General features: G+C 41.7%; 1 protein-coding gene across 1 annotated transcript in view; it reads right to left on the bottom strand.

Moving 5' to 3' along the window:
- The window catches only part of vwa8 (von Willebrand factor A domain containing 8), a 485,234-nt gene that overhangs the window by 273,416 nt on the left and 191,949 nt on the right, over positions 1 to 19,869 (bottom strand). Inside the window, exons 17-19 of the mRNA XM_063051192.1 lie at positions 15,404 to 15,519; positions 11,774 to 11,874; positions 11,582 to 11,688 (exon numbers count right to left, since the gene is read on the bottom strand). Coding sequence (XP_062907262.1) covers positions 11,582 to 11,688; positions 11,774 to 11,874; positions 15,404 to 15,519 — 324 coding nt within the window. The remainder of the gene's footprint in view (positions 1 to 11,581; positions 11,689 to 11,773; positions 11,875 to 15,403; positions 15,520 to 19,869) is intronic.

Here is a 19,869-nt window from a genome sequence, read left to right as displayed (position 1 = left end):
TTCCACAGTAAAGACTGATGCAAAGTATCAATTAAGTTCATCTGCCATTTCTTTGTCCCCCATTTCTACCTCACCAGCATCATTTTCCAGTGGTCCAATATCAAATGTCATCTCCCTTTTACTCTTTATACAACAGAAAAAACTTTTAGTATCCTGCTTTATATTATTTAGCTTGCCCTCATATTTCATCTTTTCCCTTCTTATAGCCTTTTTAGTTGCCTTTTGTTGGATTTTAAAAGTTTCCCAATCATTCAACTTCCCACTCACTTTGCTACCTTACATGCCCCTTCCTTAGTTTTTATACAGTCCTTAACTTCCCTTGTCAGCCACGGTTGCCTACACCTGCCATTTGAGAACTTCTTCCTCTATGGGACATATCTAGCCCACATCTTGTGAACTATACCCAGAAACTTCAGACACCTCTGTTCCGCCGTCATCCTTGCCAGTATCGTCCTCCAATTAAAGTGGGCAAGTTCCTCTCTCATGCTTCTGTAATTCCCTTTATTCCATCACAATACTGATACACGTGACTTATGCTTCACTCTTTCAAATTGCAGTACGAATTCAATATGATCTCTGCCCCCAAAGCATTCCTTTACGTTAAGCTCCCTGATAAGATCTGGGTTATTACACAACACCCAATTTAAGATAGCCTTTTTCCAAAAAGTCAACTCATAGACATTCAAAAAATTCCTTCTCTTGCGATCCAACACAACCCTGATTTTCCCAATCCCCTTGCATATTGAAGTGCCCATTACAACTGTTACATTACCCTTGTTGCAAGCCTTTTCCAGCCCCCTTTGCAATCTCAACCCCAGATCTTGGCTACTGTTTGGAGGGCTATGTATGATTCCCATAATAGCTTTTTTACCCTTGCAATTTCTTAACTCCACTCACAAAGATTCAACCTTCTCTGACCCCATGTCACTTTTTTTCTAAAGATGTTATTCCATCTCTTGCCAACTGAGCCACACCACCGCCTATGTCTCCCTGACTGTCCTTTTGATACAAAGTATATCCTTTGACGTTAAACTCCCAACTATGGCCTTCTTTCAGCCATGACTCAGTGATGCCCACAACATAGTCATAGTCATAGTCATACTCACAGTCATACTTTATTGATCTCGGGGAAATTGGTTCTCATTACAGTTGCACCATAAATAATAAGTAGTAATGAAACCATAAATAGTTAAATAGTAATATGTAAATAATGACAGTAAATTATGAAATAAGTCCAGGACCAGCCTATTGGCTCAGGGTGTCTGACACCCCAAGGGAGGAGTTGTAAAGTTTGATGGCCACAGGCAGGAATGACTTCCTATGACGCTCTGTGCTGCATCTCAGTGGAATGAGTCTCTGGCTGAATATACTCCTGTGCCCACCCAGTATATTATGTAGTGGATGGGAGACATTGACCAAGATGGCATGCAACTTAGACAGCATCCTCTTTTCAGACACCACCGTGAGAGAGTCCAGTTCCATCCCCACAACATCACTGGCCTTACGAATGAGTTTGTTGATTCAGTTGGTGTCTGCTACCCTCAGCCTGCTGCCCCAGCATACAACAGCAAACATGATAGCACTGGCCACCACAGACTCATAGAACATCCTCAGCATCGTCCGGCAGATGTTAAAGGACCTCAGTCTCCTCAGGAAATAGAGACGGCTCTGACCCTTCTTGTAGACAGCCTCAGTGTTCTTTGACCAGTACAGTTTACTGTCAATTCGTATTCCCAGGTATTTGTAATCCTCCACCATGTCCACACAGACCCCCTGGATGGAAACAGGGGTCACCGGTACCTCAGCTCTCCTCAGGTCTACCACCAGCTCCTTAGACTTTTTCACATTAAGCTGCAGATAATTCTGTTCACACCATGTGACAAAGTTCTTTCTTTTCTTTTTTTTTCAAATCTTTTTATTGTATATATATTGGAAAAATAACATAAGTACATCGAAGTAACAACACTTACAATGTCTCAAAAAAAACCATCATCTTAAAGATTGAAAACAAAATTTTGTGATAACAAAAAATCCTACTAAGCAGGAAAGTGAGAAAAAAAAGAGAACCCAATAGGTGTACAACCCTGGAGCCATGCGTCATACAAAAAGCTTCTAAAAATAAACATCAAACCACCAGCAAGAAAAGAAAATATACTAAAAGAATTTACAATTAGATCATGGAAAAATTATAAAAATTAACTCAAATGATAATAACGAGCAAATGAGCCCCATCTTTTCTCAAAATCAAATAAAGGTTCAAAGGTTCGACTTCTAATTTTCTCCAAACTAAGACATAGCTTCTCTTGAGAGAACCATTGTGACAAAGTGGGAGCTGATGTATCCTTCCACTTCAGCAAAATGGCCCTCCTAGCTATCAATGTAACAAATGCAATAACATGTTGGTCAGATACAGAAATACCATGAGTATTCTGAGGAACTATTCCAAAAAGCACAGTTAATTTATTAGGTTGTATATTAATTTTAAGTGCTTCAGAAATTGTTGAGAAAACCGACTTCCAGAACTGTTCCAATATAGAACAAGACCAAAACATATGTGTCAGTGTAGCTATCTCAGTTTTTCATCTATCACAATGACTATCAACATTAGGAAAGATTTTTGAAAGTCTCTCCTTTGTCAAATGATAACGATGTACAATTTTAAATTGAATCAATGAATGGCTAGCACAAATTGAAGAAGAGTAAACCAACTTCAATATCCGCATCCAATCCTCCGTCATAAAAGTCAAATTAAGTTCCTTTTCCCAATCCTGTTTAATCTTAGACAAAGGACGCTTATCCCATTGTAATAATAAATTATAAATTCTTCCAATAGAACCCTTAATCAAAGGATTCATATTCATAATAGTATCTAACAGGTCAGTCTCCAATATGTAAGGGAAAGTACTTAAATATTTTTGTAAAAAGTGTCTAACTTGAAGGTATTGCAAAAAGTGTGAATATGAAAGAAAATATTTATCAGTTAATTGTTCAAAGGACATCAATCTATCTTCTTTAAATAAATCCAAAAAAGAATTAATTTATTTTTCCAAAGTAGAAAAATTGGATCACTCAAAGAAGGCTTAAAAAAGTAATTTCGGTAAATTAAACTACAAAGTTTAAATTTTGTAAAATTAAAAGAATTGCAGAACTGGAGCCAAATTTGTAAAGAATACTTAATCACAGGATATAAGTTTAAATTAACAACTTTACCTAATTGCATAGGTAAAGGAGCCCCCAATAATGAAGTTAAATAGAATTGTTTTACAACTTGTAGTTCCAGATCTACCCAAATTGGCCGATCACTCTTATCAACCCAGTATAACCAAAAAGACATATATCGCAGATTAACAGCCCAATAATATATACTAAAATTAGGCAAAGCAAGACCTCCATCCTTTTTCAATTTTTATAAATGACATTTACTAATTCTTGGTCTTTTATTATTCCAAATAAAAGATAAAATAATAGAATCAATCCGATCAAAAAACTTCCTAGTCAAAAAAACAGGAATATTCTGAAATAAATATAAATATTTCAGTAGAATCATCATTTTAACTATATGAATACAACCAACAAGTGAAAATGTAAGTGGACTCCATCTACTAAATAAATACTTCATAGAGTCTACTAAGGGAACAAAATTAGCTTTATAAAGATCCTTATATTTTTTAGTAATTACAATACCTAGATATCTGAAAGATTCTGAAACTTTAAAAGGAGTATTATCGTATATAGAAACAGAAACAGAATCATTTAAAGGAAATAATTCACTTTTACTAAAATTAATTTTATATCCTGAAAAGCCTCCGAATTCATTAAATAATTTTAACAGGGCAGGAATGGGTTCATCAGGGTTAGATATATAAACCAATAAATCATCAGCATAAAGAGAGACCTTATGCATGGTATCATTCACAAATATCCCATGGATATTTTTAGCCTCACGAAGAGCAATAGCAAGGGGATCCAATATTAGATTAAACAACAAAGAACTTAATGGACAGCCTTGCCTTGTTCCCCGTGAAAGCTGAAAAAAAGGAGACCTACAATTGTTAGTGACAACAGTAGCAATAGGGGCTTTACATATCATTTTAATCCAATTATGAAAATGACAAAGTACCGTAGCCCTGTACTCAGCCTCATCTCCCTTGCTGATGCATCCAACTATGGCAGAGTCATCAGAAAACTTCTGAAGATGACAAGACTCTCTGCAGTAGTTGAAGTCCGAGGTGCAAATGGTGAAGAGGAAGGGAGACAAGACAGTCCCCTGTGGAGCCCCAGTGCTGTTGATCAGTCTGTCAGACACACAGTGTTGCAAGCACATATACTGTGGTAATCAAGAATCCATGACACCAGGGAAGCATCCATCTACATCGCTGTCAACTGCTCCCCCAGCAGAGCTGGGCGGATGGTGTTGAATGCACTGGAGAAGTCAAAAAACATGACCCTCACAGTGCTCGCTGGCTTGTCCAGGTGGGCGTAGACACGGTTCAGCAGGTAGACGATTGCATCCTCAACTCCTAGCCGGGGCTGGTAGGTGAACTGGAGGGGATCTAAGTGTGGCCTGACCATAGGCTGGAGCAGCTCCAGAACAAGTCTCTCCAGGGTCTTCATGATGTGGGAGGTCAATGCCACCGGTCTGTAGTCATTGAGGCCGCTGGGGCGCGGCGTCTTCGGCACAGGGACGAGGCAGGATGTCTTCCACAGTACAGGAACCCTCCAGCGCCTCAGGCTCAGGTTGAAGACATGGCAAAGTACTGCACATAGCTGAGGGACACAGGCTTTGAGCACCCTGGTACTGACATCATCTGGTCCTGCAGCCTTGCTTGGGTTGAGACGTTTCAGCTGTCTTCATACCAACCAATCTCTAATTGTGTCACGAGTTTGTCCACCTTATTCGAAATGCTATGCATATTTAAATACAGCACCTTCAGTCCTACATTCTTCACCCTTTTGAATTTTGCCTCTGTGGTACAACTTAACTCTTTGCTCTGTCTGCATTTGTACCCAGTCATTGGCTTGAACTTCCTTACATTCATGTTACACCCATCATCTACTTGTAAACCTGCTGGTTCATCGTCAGCTTTATCATACTAGTTCCCATCCCCCTGACACATTAGCTTAAATTACTCCAAACAGCTCTTATAAACCTGCCCGCAAGAATATTGATCCCCCTTGGATTCAAGTGCAACCCATCCCTTAGTACAGGTCACACATGCCCCAGAACAGGTCCCAGTTATTCAGAAATCCGAATTCCTGCCTGTGCTCCAATTCTTCAGCCACACATTTAACTGCCACCTCATTCTATTCCTATCCTCACTGTCGCGTGGCACAGGCAGCAATCCCAAGATTACTACCCTTGAGGTCCTGTTTCTCAGCTTCCTTCCTACCTCCCTGTATTCTGTTTTCAGGACCTCCTCCCTTTTTCTACCTGTCCTTGGTACCAATATGTACCATGACTTCTGGCAGCTCACCCTCACTTTTCCGGATATTGTGGACGCGTTCAGAAACATCGTGGACCCTGGCACCTGGAAGTCAAACTTCCATCAGTGTTTCCCTTTGACATCCACAGAATCGTCTGTCTGTCCCCTATCACTGCTGCCACCCTCTTCAGTTCCCTACCCTTCTGAGCCACAGGGCCAGAGGCATGGACGCTGTTGCTTCCCCCACTTGCCTACTTACCTTGCTTCTGCCTGTTCTTGCCAAAGCCCTTTTGAGCTAAAGCCTTATCACTCTGACTCACATCACCTGGATGACGACTGATCAGCTAGATGGTACCTCTCTTTTATGGAGTCCTAAGGCTCCTGTACCTTCTTCCTGATGGCAGCAGGGAAAAGAGAGCATTACCTGGGAGTGGTGTTCTCTGATGATGGATGCTGCTTTCCTGCAAGAATGCTTCATGTAGGTCTGCTCAATGATGTGGAGGGCTTCATTTACTTTCTGTAGGACTTTCTGTTCAAAAGCATAGGTGTTTCCATACCAGGCTGTGATGCAGCCAGTCAATATACTCTCGAACACACATCTATAGAAGCTTGTCAAAGTTTTAGATCTCACGCCCAATCTTTGCAAACTCCTAAGGAAGTAGAGGCATTGCCGTGCCTTCTTTGTAATTGCACTTACTCACTGGGCCCAGGACAGGTCCTCCAAAAGGATAACACCAAGGAATTTAAAGATGCTGACCCTCTCCACCACTGATTCTCTGATGAGGACTGGCTCATGGACCTCTGGTTTCCTCCTCCTGAAGTCAATAGTCAGCTCCCTGGTCTTGCTGACATTGAGTAAAATGCTGTTGTTGCAGCACCACTCAGCCAGATTTTCAATCTCCCTCTGATATGCTGATTTGTCACCAACTTTCATTCGGCCTATGACAGTGGTGTCATCGGCAAATTTGAATATGGGACTGGAGATGCGCATAGCCACACAATCATAATTGCAAAGCAACTAGCGCAGAAGATTAAGTACACAGCCTTTGTGGAGCACCTGTGCTGATGGAGATTGTGCGGGAGATGTTGCCAATCAGAACTGACTGGGGTCAGCAAGTGAGAAAGTTGAGGATCCAATTGTACAAGGAGGTATTGAGGACAAGGTCTTGTGCTGCTCATCGGCCTGACATTACCGAGTATGGCAGTAACATTTGTGTTGCGTTCTCACCGCCGAATACGACATCGTTGCTGCAGCCATGTGACCAAGGCCTAATAGCCACAATTAAGGCTTACTATACGCAAAATGTGATGCGTTTTATTGTTAAGTGCTATTGACATAGAGGGCAACTGCGAAGTGTCTTTGCAAGAGATCTGGAAAGACTACAATATAAAACTGGCAATCGCCAACATTGGAGATGCTCTCGATAGGCTAACAGTCTCGATGAGAAATGGCGTTTGGAGTAAACTATGTCCCGAAGCAGTGAGCGATTTTAAAGGCTTTGAACCATCAACGATAAATACGACAATAGTGAGCTTGGCTAAGGAGGCTGGGTTTGTGGAAGTTGACAAAGATGATGTTGAAGAGGTTCTGGCATTCCATGACCAAGAATTGACAGATGAAGAGCTGATCCAATTGCAAGAGGAAAGGATAACAATCGAAACCGAACGCAGTAGCAAAAATGAAGTCGTCCAGGGACTGAATGTGAAGCAGTTGCGTGAGATTTTCGCTGCGATTGACAGCGCTGCAATGATTGCAGAAAAGTATGACTTTAATTTTGAAAGGGCATGTAGGTTTAGGGCAGGTTTGCAGGATGTTTTGAGTGCTTACAAAGAACTGTATGATCTAAAAATGCGCGAGGCTCAGCAGTCAAGTATACTGTCGTTTTTCAAGCCTTGCACATCAGCCACAGCAGACGACAAACCTCAACCTTTGACATCGAGGCAGGCAGATATAGAAGATGACCTGGCTGCCCTATTGGAAATAGACTACAATGAGATGACACCCCAGTCTCCTCTACTTCCCACCACCCCAATTTCCGATGACTCAGCCTAACACACCATCCCGATTCCCGTAAGTGAAACTACCCGGTACATACATTATTTCTACTTTATATAGGTTGTGTATTTTTGTGTTATCTAGTATGATTTGTTATTTGGTATGATTTGGCAGCTTCATAGCTTAAAGGTTACTGGAGAGAGAGCTTCCGCTGACAGTGCTTCCACCGAGAGCGCATGCGTGAGATTTTCGCTGCACTAGACTGTGCTTCAATGATTGCAAAAAGTATTTCTACTTGATTTGGGCTGTGTATTTTTGTGTTATTTAGTATTATTTGTTATTTGGTATGATTTGGCAGCCTCATAGCTTAAAGGTTACTGGAGAGAGTGCTTCCGCCGAGAGCGCATGTGTGAGATTTTCGCTGCGCTAGACAGTACTTCAATGATTGCAAAAAGTATTTCTACTTTATATAGGCTGTGTATTTATCATATCATTCCTGCTTTTACTATATGTTATTGTTATTTTAGGTTTTATGTGTTATTTGGCATAATTTGATAGGTTATTTTTTGGGTCTGGAAATGCTCAAAAATTTTTCCCATATGAATAAATGGCAATTGCTTCTTCACTTTACAACATTTCAGCTTACGAACCGTTTCATTGGAACGCTCTACTTTTGGATGGTGGAGGAAACCTGTATCTGGCATGCTAGCAGTAAGCCATGTCTCAATTACACATACACATACACATACAATCTTGCCCTCAGGTTCTCAATTTTGTTCTCTAGCAACTGCACAGTTGGGGGTCTCAGTTGCCGTCCTCCCCCCAACTCCTGCCTCACTTCTGGCCACGGTGACAAAACCTGCTTGCTCGAGAGTTAGTCCGCCAAGTCTCCCTGAAGGCTGTGAAATCCATAGTTCATTAAGTTGATTTAAAAATATGCTGCTGAAAGGGAAACAGCATGCTACAGATTGAGTGAGCATAATTCAAAGGAATATTGTCCATAGCCCACAGAACATTGCTGTGGTTCACCGGTGCCATCCAGCTTAGTCCATGCTGACTATCAAGCAGGCAGTGTCTGCAGTCAGTGAACAGTTGACATCTTGGGCCAAGGCCCTTCAACAGGACCCAAAAGGGAGGGGGAAGAAGTCAGAAAAAGAAGATGGGACATTGGGGAAGAGTACAAGCTGGAAAGTCATCAATGAAGCCAGGTGAGGAGAAGGAAGGTGGGTGGGGAAAGGGAGATGAAGTAAGAAGTTGGGAGGTGATAGGCGGAAAAGATAAAGTGCTGAATTAGAAGGAATCGAATAGGAAAGGACAGTGGACCACGAGAGAAAGGGAAGGAGGAGGGGCACCAGACGAAAGTGATAGGCAGATGAGGAGAAGAGAAGCAATAAGAGAGAAGCCAGAAAGGGCAATTGAAAAAGGTGGAGGGGGTGGGGGGGAGAAACAATGACAGTTTATTCCCCTCCATAGATGCTGCTTGACCTGCTGAGTTCCTCTAGCATTTTGTGTTTGTTACTCTAGATTTCCAGCACTTACAGATTCTCTTATGTTTAGGAATAAAGAGCTAATGTTCGTGGATTCATGGAGCATTCAGAAATCTGGTGGCAGAAGAGAACATGCTGTTCATAAAGTAATGAATGTGGGTCTTCAAACTCCTGTACCTCCTACCCAGCCGTAGTATCAAGAAGAGGCCATGCCCGGACAGTGAGGGTCCTTAATCCTGGATGCCACCTTCTTGAGGCACCCCATTCTGAAGACGTCTTCAATGTGGGGAAGTTGTGCCCTTGATGGAGTTGGCTGAATCTACCTCCTGTTTCGATACTGCACATCAGAGCCTCAATATTAGATGTAGATACTACCAGTCAGAATGCTCTCTACCATACATCTATAGAAATTTACAAGAGTCTTTGGTGATATACCAAATCACCACAAATTCTAAATGAAGTAGACCCACTGGCGTGCCTTCTTCATGACTGTAATATTATGTTGAGCTCATGACAGGTCCTCTGAGATATTGGCACCCAGGAATTTGAAGCTGCTCACTCTTTCCACCAATGGCACCTCAGAGGAGAACTGTATGTGTTCTCCTGACATCCCCTTCCTGAAGTACACAATCAGTTACTTGGTCTTGGTAATGTTGAGTACAAGGTTGTTGTTGTTGTGATACCACTCAAACAGCCAATCTATCTCACTCCTATAAGCCTCCCCCTCGCCATCTGAAATTCTGCCAACAGCTGTGGTGTCATTGGCAAATTTATAGATTTTATTTGGGTTGTGTCAATCCACACAGTCATGGGTATAGAGAGAGTGGACCAGTGGGCTAAGTACACATCCTTGAGGTGTGCTTATGTTGATTGTCAGTGAGGAGGGGATGTTATTACCTATCCTGTGGTCTCCTAATAAGAAAGTTGAGAATCCAGTTGCAGTGGAAGGTACAAAGACTTAGGTTTTGAAGTTTTTTCATTAGTAACGAGGAGATTATGGCACTGAATGCCAAGCTGTAATTGATAAACAGCAGCCTGACGTATGTTTTGCTGTTCTCTATGCACTCCAAAGCTCAGTGGAGAGCCACTGAGATTGCAAATGCTGTAGAACTGTTGCAACAGTGGGCAAATTGCATCAGGAGTTAATTCTAGTCATGGCCAACCTCTCAAAGCACCTCATCACAGTAGATGTGAATACTTCCCTGCTCTCCTTGGGCACTAGTATGATTGATTCCCTTTTGAAGCAGGTGGGAACCTCAGACTGCAGCAATGAAAGGATGAGGAAGTTGAAGGCAGAGCAGAGTCCATGGCCAAATCAGCCATGATATTAATGATTAGCAGAGAAGGCTTATAGCCCAATTGACCTACTCCAGCTCCTATTTCGTATGCTCTTACTTACACTAATCAACACTAATCCCATGTTAATATTTCCCACATCCCTCCCAGATTCAAACACTCACATACACACTGGGAGAAATTTATAAAGGCCAATTAACTTACCAACCTGCACAGCTTTGGGAAATGGGAGGAAACCACTTTATTAGGTAAAGCTGTACATCTACTCATTAATGCAAATATCTAATCAGCCAATCAAGTGGCAGCAACTCAATGCATCAAAGCATGCAGAGATGGTCAAGAGGTTCATTTGTTATTCAGACCAAACATCAGAATGGGGAAGAAATATGATCTAAGTGACTTTCACCATGGAATGTTTGTTAGTGCCAGACGGAGTGGTTTGAATTATCTCAGAAACTGCTTTGTCATGTACAACAGTTTTAAGAGGATGGTGCATAAAATTTTAAAAATCCAGTGAATGGTGATCCCGTGGGCTAACATGCCTTATTTATGAGAGAGGTCAGAAAAGAATGGCCAGACTGGTTCAAGCTGACAGAAAGGCAGCAGTAACTCAAATCCCCTTGTGTTGCAAAAGTAGTGTGCAGAAAAGCCATTGCAGAATATATATTGAACCTTGAAGTGAATGGGTTATAGGAGCAGAAGATCATGAGTATACACTCAGTGGCCACTTTATTGGGTACCTTCTGAATGTAGACAAACCTGAGGTCAGAATCGATCCAGGTTGCTGGAGCTGTAAGGTAGCAGCTCAAAGCTGTACCACCATGCCATCCTAAATAATATTGAGTGAATCAGGCTCTTCCACTCCCTTTTAACCAGCTTTGCATTCTCACAATTTGCAGCAGGAATCACCTCCATCCTGCTGTCTGCCAATTATTTAGGGCTTAGGTTTCCTTGCTATGTCCCCCTTGCCTGAGAAATGGCACCTCCTTTTCTTCATATTTTCTCTTGTTTCTATATGTCTTAGTTCCGCTTGACCTCAATTATCCATCCAGCCCAAGTAACAAGAAGCTTTTCTCTTTCACAAACAGCTTCAATAATCATAAATATCCTTTATCTTGTGCACTCTTTGCTATAAATCATCAGTAGTGCTTACAGGTAGGCAATTTTATCTCCGAACCAGAAGGTTGTCGGTTCATGGGTTTAAATGCCAGTCTGATGCTTGGGAACAAAATCCAGGCTGTCACACCACTGCTGTAATGACAGAGTGCAGCAGCTCAGGATGCAGAATGAAAGGCTAAACCTTGGCAGCCTGACTATATAAATTTTAAGGCTTTATTCTCCCTCAAATTGTCAACTGGATTAATGGAAGTCAAGATTACCTGGGTGTTTTCATAAAAGAGAGTATCTGGTACTTTCATCTTTTCATCTGGATTGTGCAATGGAACAGAAACTTTCCCAATTGTTAGAATCCCAGACTTTATTTCACCTGCAATATCAGATAAACCACAGATTTAACTTTGCAATAACAAACCACAGACAAGGCCATTCACAGATAGCAAACTTGAACTTACATTTGATATCTGTTCTTTCCTGCTCAACATCTGAATTTGCCTCAATCCCAGAATCCTTCAGATTCTTCTGCAAGGCTGATCGGGCAAGGTTTGGCAAAAACCTGGAGAAACAAGTTCATATATGGGTCAACTGATAACTACTGTACAAACCACGATGCTTGAAGGCAATAGATCAAAAGTTCATCATTGTCATACAAGATGTCAGTTCAATAAAAAAAAATAAATCTTATAACAGGGCTGCTGGTTTTTGTGATGGACTGAGCTATGTCCAATTTTTTGCAGACTTAGGCAGAGCAGCCGCCATACCAAGCAGTGATGCATCTGAATAGGATGCTTTCTATGGTGTATTCGTAAAGATTGGTGAGATTCAGTAAAGGCATGCTCATTCTTTGAATCAGATTTTCTGGGCTAATGAATGCACCCTAATACACTTTAAAAAGATGATACACACTTATCCAAACAACAGGAATTCTGCAGATGCTGGAAATTCAAGCAACACACATCAAAGTTGCTGGTGATATACTGTGTCCGGTGCTCCCGATGTGGCCTTTTATATACTGGCAGGTGATATACTGCGTCCGGTGCTCCCGATATGGCCTTTTATATATTGGCGAGACCCGACGCAGACTGGGAGACTGCTTTGCTGAACATCTACGCTCTGTCCGCCAGAGAAAGCAGGATCTCTCAGTGGCCACACATTTTAATTCCACATCCCATTCCCATTCTGACATGTCTATCCACGGCCTCCTCTACTGTAAAGATGAAGCCACACTCAGGTTGGAGGAACAACACCTTATATTCCATCTGGGTAGCCTCCAACCTGATAGCATGGACATCGACTTCTCTAACTTCCGCTAATGCCCCACCTCCCCCTCGTACCCCATCTGTTACTCATTTTTATGCACACATTCTTTCTCTCACTCTCCTTTTTCTCCCTCTGTCCCTCTGAATATACCTCTTGCCCATCCTCTGGGTCCCCCCCCCCAACTTGTCTTTCTTCCCGGACCTCCTGTCCCATGATCCTCTTGTATCCCCTTTTGTCCATCACCTGTCCAGCTCTTGGCTCCATCCCTCCCCCTCCTGTCTTCTCCTATCATTTTGAATCTCCCCCTCCCCCTCCAACTTTCAAATCCCTTACTCACTCTTCCTTCAGTTAGTCCTGACGAAGGGTCTCGGCCTGAAACGTCGACTGCACCTCTTCCTACAGATGCTGCTTGGCCTGCTGCATTCACCAGCAACTTTGATGTGTGTTACACAGTAATCCAATATATCTTCCAGGGAACCAAGTGAAAATCAAAATCCCGGTAAGTTTTAAAGGGAGCATAGGAAACACCACCTGGTTGGCCAGTTATCAGACAGTGCATTATCAGAGTTTTACTGAAACCAGAAATAACAGGCTGCATGTTAATTCCCATGCGATTGATTGGGGTGCATGGCCGGCAGGGAAAGCAAGTTTTTGAACAATTGTGTGTATTTACGAAATTGACTCTAACTTTCACCTAGACATAGATTCCAGATATAGAATAACACAAATATAACATGATATAATAGCAAAGCCCATGTGAGCCATCCAATTAGTTCCAGTCCCTCATACTGTATAAGAAAGCTCAAATTTCTAATTCATTAATTTTTAAGTATAACACCAGGTTTTCAAATATTTTGCATCAGTGAGAAAATCATCTGAAATTAATCTTTTCAAACACTTCATCACCTTAGAGTGAATTTTCTTGACCATCCACGAGGTCTAATGCTCCCCTTTGGCCTTCCAGATTCCAGAAGACTCAGCTCATTGGATATAATGCAACTTAATTTATAACGCAATTCCCAGCAAATCTCTTTCACCATCTCCCCTCTCCTCACTAACCTATACTGCTACTGGTCTGATAATGTTTTGTTCTTAAAATACCTACGTTCAGATCAATGGCTTCACTCCTTGCCATTCCTGTTGTTCTGCCTCAAGTATTACGACCCTCTGTGCACCTCAATTCCCTCCACTGCTGGCTGTGTCTTCGGTCACCATCTTACCAGCAGCCACAAATCAGCAACTGTCTCTCCACTCGTCACTCCCCCTTTAACCTATGACTTAAGCTTCAGAACTCCTGTCCGAATTTCAGTTTGTGTACATTGCTTTCAGATTTTCACTGATAACATGAAGCAATGGATGTAAGTTTAGAGTAAGGGTAAGAGATTTTGAGGGGATCTGCAGAAGAACCATTAAGAAGTATATAGACAAGTGCATGAATTGCCAACACATAGAAGGCAATAGACCCATTACTGGAATTTCAGCGCTAACATGATGGGCCCAATGGCCTGTTTCTGTGCTGTATTACTCTATGCCTTCGTGCCTGCAGTGCATCCTTGACATTTCAGAAACTCTCATTTGAGTCCCATATTTGTATCCCACATTCCAGTTTCAGGTAGATAAATATTCTTAGCATGGAACTGTAATAATCAATACATAGAATAAGTGTTCCATGAATAACATTGTAAAAATAATTCCAACTTTATTGATTGATTGAGGATCGAATGGTATAATTGAAAATCAAAGACAACTGCAGATGCTAGAAATTTGAAATGAAAAACTACTCAGCACAGGCAGCATCTATGTGGAGAGAAAAACAGAGATAATGTTTTCGGTCAGAGACCCTGCATCAGAAGAGGAAAAGGGATAAGAAAGTTAATTTAAGGTTGCAGTGTATGTGAAGGGAGGGATGACTAACACAGGGAATATGTTCGATAGGGCAAGATCAATTCAAAGGATAAATGAGGGTGATTATGCTTCTTTGACTGTGTTACGTATTGCTTATTGTAGGACTGTAGACACATGCTCAGCAAATTGGGCATCTTCAAAACAGCATGATGTAATCTTTCCCCTATGCCTGATTTAACATTTCAACTGAATGATCGCATTTTAAACAATGCAGCATTGCCTCAGTAGTTGTTTCTGCTAAAAACTCTGGAGCGGGGGTCTTGAGTCCACTCTCCTGACTTGGAGGAATACCACCAAATGATTCACGGATCACAAAACGTTCAATGCAAATTCTAATTTTCATACCCTCAACTTAAAGACATGTGAATTTCATCAATGAGTGAGATTTTTATGTTATTTCTCCCTTGTTACTGGGAGGCAGGGAAAGTGTTGGAGGGAGGGGGATTATGAGTGATGGGGATTGGGGGAGAAGAGAGTCCAATCCTAAAGAACTCATACAGTATTAAATAAGTATTTTTAAACAACCGATAACTAGAAAAAACATTTATACCTAATTTATTTTTATGTTACTTCCAGAATTAATAGTAAGGTATAAGTTAATACAATTCTGCTAGCACCTCAGGAATACCATGTGAAAAATACTGAACATCCTAGCACAAACAACAAAGATGTAATCCATTGCTCTTATGGCCCCCAAGAAGCATAAGCAAAGTCACAGAGACTTCATTCTCTGTGCACAACACCCTATCTACCACTCAGCATTTCCCTGTGTTCCCGACTCTTGGCACTGAAAACAACTACTGTATCTGCCTGCAATTTCTTTCTTGAACCTTAAAAAAGAGGCAGCTTGAGAAATGTGAGGGAATGACTTTTTAAATGGTTGAACAATAAATAGCACAGAGAACAGTTTTTTCAGCTACCTGGACAGACAGGCCTTATTTACAGCATGATATAGGCTTTCCTCTGGATAATGTGAAATCCGGTTGCAGATGCGGAGTAACTGCCGCAAGGAAAGTGATGAAGCCAGAGATTTTGCCTGAAAGGACAAACAAAAAGATTCAATAATAGCAGCTGTGTTGAAAACCACACGTTTTATTTTGCTATTTCTAGAAATGTTAATGAGCGATAAGAAGAATAAAACACCATGAGTTTTAATATTCAACAAATATCATTGCTTACTTAGTTTTCTTTTGGAAAGCAGGCCTGGAGGAAGGACAACAGCAGGTATAGGACCTGGATGGTATGAATGTCATGTCATTGTATCTCTTGCAACCTACTCAATCACAGTTGGCAATCATAATGGGAAGTAGCACAGTGCTGCAGCCTTGCTGCTCCAGCGACCTCAGTGGTGTCTGTGCGGAGTTTACATGCTCTCCCTCTCTCTCTCTGGCTGTGTGGGTTTCCTCCAGGTGCTCTGGTTTCCTTCCATCTACATCCCAACATTGAATGGGTTGATCGAATAATTAATTACTGTAAACTGCCCTGTCGTAGTATGGGTGGCAGAACTGACAGCAATGTGCAGAAAAAAATTACAGGAAATAAACAATATTAGTGGGAGAATATGATTGTTCTATAAGTTGGATGGCCCTCTTCTATGCCATATGAAAATAGGAAAATGTTAAAAACTATTGTGCTTTACATGCAGAATTTAATTGAAAATACCAAATACACTTTAATTTGCTTAATAGCCATGCGTAACATATTTTAAGATAAAAACAATATCAATGAAATGACCCCCCCGACAGATATATTTAAAGAAGGTTACTTGAAGTACTGCACTGCAATATAATGGCAAACATTAACAATTTTTCCTGCTCAATTTATCAACAGAAAATCTGAATGAACAGTAAGAAAATACTCCAAACAACAATAACAGTAATTGCAACAGATCCGTAGAGAGATACAGCATATAAACAGGCCCTTTGGCGTACTGAGTCAATGCAAACCATTTAAATTAACATTTTTTTATTCTCCCACACTCCCATCAATTTCCCCCAGATATTACCACACTAAATTGGCAGGGGGAATAATCAAGGGTGGTCATCTCTGAATTGCTGCTCTGAACTGAATGATTTGGTAGATGAACATATGGCTGAGAAACTGATGCAGGGGGCAGGGTTTCAGATTTCTGGATCCTTGAGATTTCTTTTGGAAAAGCTATGACCTGTACAAAGAGAATAGGTTGAGGGAGACCTAAATCCGTGCGGGTGGGTTTGGCAGCAGGATGGAAAGGGGAGCAATATGGCAGAGGACAGGGCAGTTGGTATACGAGTCAATGCAGTGTGTAGTGAGGCTGTGAGGAAGGAAAGGCAGATGATAAACACAAAATTTCAGTCAGTGGGATGAGATGAAACTTGTCTTTAAGCAAAATAGTAGGTTCAACAGTTCAACAACTTGGAAAAGTGAGGATAAAGTAAAAAATGAAAAGAGAATTCAGAAAATATCATTAAAGTCTCCAGAACAAAGAAAATGACAAAAAGTTTAGAAAGGGATAAGAATTTAATTGCAGTAACATGGGGGCAAAATTGAAAAGGGTGAGCCAAACACCGCACATCATCAAAAACACACCAACCCTCCTGTGAGGCATGGTGGTGGCTGCATCATGCTGTGAGGATGCTTCACTGCAGCAGGCTCTGGAAGGCTTGTGAAGTTAGAGGGTAAAATGAATGTAGCAAAATACAGGGAAATCCTGGAGGAAAACCTGATGCAGTCTGCAAGAGAACTGCGATTTGGGAGAAAATTTGTTTTCCAGCAAGACAATGACCCCCCAAGCATAAAGCCAAAGCTACACAGGAATGGCTTAAAAACAACAAAGTTAATGTCCTGGGGTGGCCAAGTCAGAGTTCAGACCTCCAGCTCTGACAGAGCTTCAGTAGTTTTGTAAAGATGAATGAGGAAAAATTGCAGTGTCCAGATGTGCAAAGCTGATAGAGACCTGTCCACAGAGACTCAAGGCTGTAACTGCTGCCAAAGGTGCATCGACTAAATACCAACTTGAAGGGGGTGAATAATTATGCAGTCAATTATTTTGTGTTTTATATTTGTAACTGTTTTCACTTTGACATGAAAGAACCGTTTTCTGTTATCAAGGGCATAAAATGCCAAATTGAATCCACTGTGATTCAATGTTGTAGAATAATAAAACATGAAAATTTCCAAAGGGGTGAACACTTTTCATGGGCACTATATATACAAGCCTCCAAACTGTAACAAGGCTGTGGGCTACAAATTACAACGGGAGATAGAAAAGATAGAAAAGGGCAATATTAAGATAGTCATACTAATTTCAATATGCAGACCCAAGAGAAGGAATTTGTAAAATGCCTACAAGGCATTTTTTCAGAGTAACTTGTGGTTGAGCCCAGTAGGGAAAAGACAATTCTGGATTGGGTGTTGTATAATGCATCAGATTTGATTGAACAGCTTAAGGTAAAGGAACCTTTAGGAAAAAGTGATCATAATATGACATAATATGCAGTTTGAGAGGGAGAAGCAAAAGTCATGTAGCAGTATTACAGTGGAGTAAAGGGAACCACAGAGGCAAGAGAGAGCAGCACGCAGAAGTTGATTGGAAGGGAACACTAGCTGGAGTGACAGCAGAACAGCAATGGCCAGAGTTTCTGGGAGCAATTTGAAAGGTGCAGGATAGATTCATCCCAAAGAAGAAAAAGTATTCTAAAGGATGAGATGAGTGTGGCTGTCAAGGGAAGTCAACGACAGCATAAAAGCAGAAGAGAGGAACATATAGTATAGTGAAAAATTATTGGGAAGTTAGAGGATTGGGAAGGCAAATAAAAAGCAGTAAGGAGAGAAAAAGAGAAATTTGAAGGTAAGATATACGTATAAAGAGTAGAAGAGAGGTAAGACTGGATATTGAGCTCCTGAAAAGTTGACATGGGAGAGGTAGAAATGGGCAAAATTGTCAATCATACCAGCCATATGCCAGAAATTTAGTATCAGGAGGCAGAAGTGAGCGTGGTCACTAAGAGAACGCTACAGTAGTAATGACCCACTGTTCTCCTCTGGTAGAATTCATAATGGTGCAGACTCTTTTACTTATTGAGGGAGTTCACTGCTTTTGTGACTGTGGCTGTACACACATTCCCCCCGTGCTAACGCTGGGGAAGTGCTGCATCATCACTGACCTGTAAACCACACACCCCAATAGTTTCTTCAATGTTGTTGGTGACTTCAATCATACCAACTTGAAAACAGTCCTGCCTAAATTCTATTAGCATGCTGACTTTGCTACCAGAGGTGAGAACACATGAGACCTGGTTTATACCAACATCCCTGGTGCATACAAAGTGCTCCCTGTCCTCACCTTAAATTCTCCGACCACTTATCTGTTAACTAATTGAGTCACACAAAGTTCAAAGGGAGATAACAACCTGCCCAGAAGCTGCAATCTCAGCATTGCAGGATTGTTTTGAAACACAGACTGGAAAATATTCAGGGAGGCAGCTACATAAAACCATCACATTAGCATTGATGAATATGTGAGATCTGTGACTGGCTACATAGAGAAGTGCAGGACATCACTGTAATTAAACACACTTATGAGGGCAAATCAGAAGCAATGCCTGACAGCAGAGGTGCAGGCACAGCTGATCAGGATACACCTTCAGATCAGAGGACATAACAGCTCTCAGGTCGGCAAGTGCTGTGCTTTTTTGTGCCATCAGGAAGGCAAAACGGGATTATTCACAGAGATTGCATAGCCATTTCTGTGACAGTGCAGACATGAGGGGCATATGGCAGGGCATTCAGACAGTAACAGACTACAAGTCCACCTCGTGTGTCGACAACAGTGACACATCCTTTCCAGACAGGCTGAATGTCTTTTACACTCCGTTTGATGCACAGAACCATGTGCCGGTGAGGAAGGCCCACTTCCTTCCTCCCACCCCCAAAGAGCAAGCACGCTTACTGAGCAGCTCATGCGAGGAAAACCCTAGCCAGGGTCAACCCACGTAAGCTGTGGAGCCTGATAACATATATGGTCTGGCGCTAGCTGGAACAGTCCACATCCCCTCAGGCTTCAAGGTGGCCACAATCATCCTGGTGCCCAAGAGGGTGACAGTAACCTACCCTAACGACTATCATCCAGTGGCATTGACCTCAACAATGATGTAATGCTTTGAGCAGCTGGTTATGGGTCGCATTAAATCCCATCTTCCTACTACATTGGAGCCTTCCTAGTTTGCAGTTCACTCAAATCGATCCACTGATTCTCACTGATCCTCAGAGCTTCCGCACTCCACTCTGTCCTGTCCCACCTGGAAAATGGTACCTCATATGCCACAACGCTGTGCATCAACTTCAGCTTAATAAGATCATCCCTCAAAAGCTGCTGGGAAAACTGACCTCATTGGGTGTCTCTGTA

This window comes from Mobula hypostoma, chromosome 6, assembly GCF_963921235.1.
Source record: "Mobula hypostoma chromosome 6, sMobHyp1.1, whole genome shotgun sequence".
Lineage (NCBI taxonomy): Eukaryota > Metazoa > Chordata > Chondrichthyes > Myliobatiformes > Myliobatidae > Mobula > Mobula hypostoma.
Note: the sequence above shows the minus strand (reverse complement) of the source record. Positions and strands in the feature narration are given on the sequence as shown.